At 42.5% G+C, this 5,153-nt stretch overlaps 1 protein-coding gene across 1 annotated transcript; it reads right to left on the bottom strand.

Annotated features, from left to right (window-relative positions):
• Positions 1-1,032: 1,032 nt before the first annotated feature.
• LOC310781851 (urotensin-2-like) lies at positions 1,033-2,326 on the bottom strand (the record flags this gene model as incomplete). Its single annotated transcript, XM_083642482.1, has 4 exons — positions 1,033-1,146; positions 1,236-1,279; positions 1,602-1,712; positions 2,221-2,326. 4 exons carry the CDS (start codon positions 2,324-2,326, stop codon positions 1,033-1,035), a joined length of 375 nt encoding a protein of 124 aa, XP_083498608.1.
• Between the last annotated feature and the right edge of the window lie 2,827 nt (positions 2,327-5,153).

The raw sequence follows: 5,153 nt of genomic DNA, 5'->3' as shown, positions 1-5,153 counted from the left end.
TTCATCTCCGCTCAGTTCTCTCCCGATGTCTTTTTGCTTTCTTCCCTTTTCCCCTCCTCTTGTTTGTAAGTTTTATTTTTGTAATTGTGCATGTACAAGCGTCACTGACTCGATGGATATGTTAAAAAAAGAGATTTCAGCTGCTGAAGCCATGCAAAACGTTTTGAAATGCCCTTAAAATATGGAAGATGTTTTCTGAATGCTTTATATTCTTTCTGCTGTAAAATAATAAAAAAAGAAAAAAATTGAGAAAACTCTAGCACAAAGTTTGGTCCGTCTCTTTTGTTGCCTCTTTGCTTGATAAGAACTTCTCAGTCTTTTACCAACAGTTATTAACGAGACTAAAAGCCCCATGTCACATCAATCAAACATTATCGATAATAACATTATCGATCATTATAGATCATGTTTGATTGATGTGGCATGGGCTAACGGGTTGAACATACTAGTGACTCTGACCGAACATCTCTAAACATCTCCCAACAAGGACAGACCGCCATGGCACACCGAACAAACATCTGTGTTTGAGTGGTGTGACATGGGCTTTAGGGACACTCAGTTGAGATATTTTTCCAAATAGAAGTTTTAATTTGTTTTCAACATTTTTACATTTCTGCATTTTAGATACTGTCAGACATCAGACAACCAAGGGACATTTCAAAAACAAAGATGTGCACATAACATAATTTTAAACAGCCTAAAAGTAAACTGAATAAATCATCTCGAGGTCCTCAAACAATATTTCTCAATCATACCTATGGCATTGTTCTTTTTGTGGAACATTACTTGACAGTGCTTGCGGGTGTGTGTGTGTGTGTGTGTGTGTGTGTGTGTGTGTGTGTGTGCGCACGCGCGCGTGTGTGTGTGTGTGACTGTGTGCGCACACACACACCGGTGCATGCATATTACATCTTATTCTGTCTGCATGTATTTACAGTATGTGAGTGCAAGATAGGAATTGTTTTTTTTAGTGCAAGCCCTGTCTATATAGTGCATATAGCTATATAGCAGCAGGAGTGCCCGTTCTTGGTCTTAGACGCAGTACTTCCAGAAACACTCAGTATTCCCTCCCCTCTTCCGAAACTGTTTCCGGATGCCCAAGAACTGGCTGAACGGATTTAGGAGACTTTGTTTCTCCAGCAAGACCTGCAACACATAAGACGTTAGTGAGAAACTGCTTCAAAATGTGCACTACTGTATTTGTTGTTTTATCAATATAGATGAGAAAACCCCACCTCTCTTTTCATCCCCCTGGGGAGCAGGCCAGTTGTTCTAACACCTGAGAGAGAAGAAACATGAATGCAGAGTTATTTGAGATACCTCTTTTTTTATCTCACACTACTAGATGATCCACGCTTGTGCGGCAGAATCTGAGGACCGGCTGGGAAAATAGAGGCGAGGAAAGCGAGTGAGTCACGGTCTCCCCTCCTCCTGCAACAACTACACTTAGATGTGTCATGGGCGAGGTGCTCCAACCCCGGTTCCCCAGTGGAGCTGCTCAGTGGCCACTGGTAGAAGCCTGTGGTTGAATGTGTGCAACTGAATGTGGTCTTTCCCTGGATAAAATAACGGTTAACACATGAATGTGTGTTTCTTCTTACCATCTCTGCTGAGCTCCCCAGACATGAGAGTGGAGTATCTGAGGCCAGCACCGTCCTGGGTTTGCTCAGCGAGAGACAGCTCATCCAGACCGCCTCTGTCCTCCACTGACACTGGGGACAGACAGACAGACAGACACCGCATCTTCAGGGGGACTCACACAGTAGTGTACAGTTTATGCCAAAGACGTGGCAAGCAATGAAAAACATGGAGAGACAACTATGTGGTGAATAGCAACACAGATGGACACGATTTAAGATGAACACTTTAGTCATGACATATTCTGCACTAAGCAGTAATACAATGTATTTTGCAAGTTCTTCATACTGAGAGCAATGCATTTCTAAATGTTCTGCAGAGAAATCGGTAAATAGATCAGTCCATACATCTGAACTTTGGCAGAACAAGCAATGTTTACGATAAAGACTTGAAGCAATTAACTCAGGTGTCAGGTCATGGCTTGCGTATCATTCACCTTCACATATAAAGTTTGATTTACAAGACTTAATCAAGGTACTGAGATAGTGTTACCTTATCTCCCCCATGCCTAACTAGATGCCTAGATGCCTAGATGATGCCTAACTACATTTGCCTGTAATGGATATGTTACTTTCCACTCACCAGGTCCTGAGTAGGGCATCTCAGCAGAGTCTGTGATGGGATGGGCCAGTATCGGACCAGAGGCCACGAGCAGAAAGGTCCATGACAGGAGCTGGTTGCACTTCATCACTACAGGGGACGGTGTCGCTAGCTGCTCTCCTGGAGGTCCTCAGGTGGGCTGGTGGTGGTGGGATCTAGTAAGGATCGTCTTCTACGTTCTCTGTCGGCCCCAACCGGGTTATATACTTCCAGCTGCAACTCCCCACCCACGCCACCAAACAGACACGCACACACACGCACGCACGCACACACACACACACACACACACACACACACACACACACACACACACACACACACACACACACACACACACACAACACACACACACACACACACACACACACACAACACACACACGCACGCAGACCTCGACCCACACTCTCGCTGGTCACGACGGCCATCAGCAATATCCATTGTCCCATCGCTTCCATCCATGATAAATCAACACACAGTCAGAGGTGAATTATGGGCTCAATAAAAAGACAAGTGGTGCGGTCCACGTTTCAAGGGCGGACTCATGTTTTACCAGCGCTGTGACTGTGATTGACTTTTTTTTTTACTGACTGTGTAAATGGAATATAACCAGGTGCTTCAGATGTTGCTCTCAACAACATCCCCGTATGGGGGAGCAGGTGGAGGAACCGGCCGAGCCCAAATGACTGTTGTTTTTATGCTATGAATTCATTAACCTCTTGGGTCCATTTGAATCCTCTTAACTCGAGCCACGTGGAAACACTCCAAGTAAGCGTGAATTCACAATAAAATCGCCTCTAATGACTTCTTGAAAGGTTGAGTGGATTTGCTCAAATGTTCAGGACTGCGTAGCCTAGAGAAGCCATCTTGACATTTTGAGTTCCGTTTAAAAGACGACGCTGCGGAGAATGTGCCACGGGTCATTGGATCAGATGGATTGATGCACAACTCTATTTTAGAGGCCTTGGTCTCCTAAGATGTTATATTTGTGCTTTCACTTCTGCTTAGTCCTGCAATAAACTCTGCCTTTATGGGTGTGTCCATCAAGGCTGGACTGTGTCAGACGAGCCATTCTATTGGTTGGGGGGACAGGTGGGGGGGGGGGGGGGGGGCAGCAATTTACAAAGTCACATTTTGCACCTCCGTATGTTATTTGTATATTTATGAGAGGTCTGACGTCAATGCTCTGTCTCTCCTATGATAATGAGGCAGTGACATTTAGTTTTATGGTCAGAAGGCCAGACACTCCATTAGGTGTTGCTGTATTTCATGAAAAGCTATTAAGATTTCTATTCTCTATTAGTCAAGGCCGCATAGCCAATAACCCCAGCTTATTCTAATTTAGACCCAAGCAAAGTTGTTGGGTCGACCTACTTGAAGTTGCTCCAACTGTGTATGAGGGCCGTTTTATAATTCATAAAGAATCAGACCTTTTTTTCAAGCCACAAATCTGTCGTAACAAACATGGACACAGATCATTGCCTACTGCAATCAATATCCGGATGACTCATACAATATTCTGAAGACTTTATCGCAGTGAACTTTCAACAGGAACCCAGGGGAGAAATTTATATGTTACAATTAACATATAAAACAATAATATACATAGAACATGTTATAAGATCAACTACAACAGTCCCAAAAACATTTGAAATACAACACCTATGTTCAAGACTTTATAAAAAAGTTGTCCATTATTGACCAAACGTATTGGCTGAAGGGTACTTTCCAGCTGTGCTAGAATTGATTTCAACCCATGCATTGGAAATAGTTACCCCATGCATCAATTGCATATATCGTTTACTCAATCTACCAACCCCTAGCTTTCATATCATGACATGGACATGAACATTATAAAAGCAATGATGCATGTTCATGGTTATGTCAAATATATAGTCTAAAGATCATCGATGCTCTTTAACAACAGAATTCTTGCAAAAGCAGTGCAATGGTTCCCTTTGCAAAAATGTAATACAATACTGAGATAAGGTTTGGTTCATTACTGACAAGTCTATCTAACTGACTGCTGAATAGTCTAAACTTTGTGACAGCCATGCATTGCCCAAAGTGACAAACCCAACTCCACCTAATCCTTTTTAAGAGTTACCAACATTCAGGCCGTCTGATCCTTGTCTGACTTGTGCCTTCCATTCCGCATGCACACAATACCAAGCACAGCCAGCAGAGGGCGACGGTATGCTTAGAAAAAAACCCATAACCCTGACCAGAGGAGCATATTAATGCAGTTAGTCACTCCTTTCAAACATTTTCAGAATTAGTTTCCCAGGTGCCGCTCAAACTACTCAGTGTAGCTATGCGGGGCAAATGACAGATAGGCCTACATCTCCTACAGAATCAGTTCTTCGGATGTTCTTCCTCCCAGTCCCAATAACTGTATCAATCTAAGAATAAGAGATCCAGATTGACAGAGCCACTCTGTCACATTATGATGCCTGAGAAATCAATGGCCTTCAATATCCATAGGGTATTTTCTTTTATCAATTATCACCCAACCCAACCCACACCATATTGATGTGCTTTAAAATGTATTTTATTAGGCTAAATTATACTGTGATATTGACAACCACAACCCAACATCCTACCTGCAAGCAACAGCTTTTCTGCCCACATAATTTAAGAGTCCAAACTGATTTAGGTGAAATGCAAAGATATTGTATTTTAGCAAGTCGTTGATTGGTTGAATCTGTAGATCTCATTGAGATTGGATCTCATTTTCAAAAGACACCTGATACATAAATAAAGTAGCTCAATGAGTCTTGAAATGTTACCAATCACCTTGTTTCAGGAATTGTCTTGAATCAGTAAGTGAAATTAGCTCACACCATCATCTGATTAATGGCATTTATGGGCATGTTTGCAGTGCAAGCGCTTATATAGGCTATAGGTTTTCCTTCCTT

The sequence above is a fragment of the Poromitra crassiceps genome, assembly GCF_964638095.1.
Source record: "Poromitra crassiceps genome assembly, chromosome: 8".
Taxonomy (NCBI): Eukaryota; Metazoa; Chordata; class Actinopteri; order Beryciformes; family Melamphaidae; genus Poromitra; species Poromitra crassiceps.
This window is presented reverse-complemented; position numbering and strand designations above follow the sequence as displayed.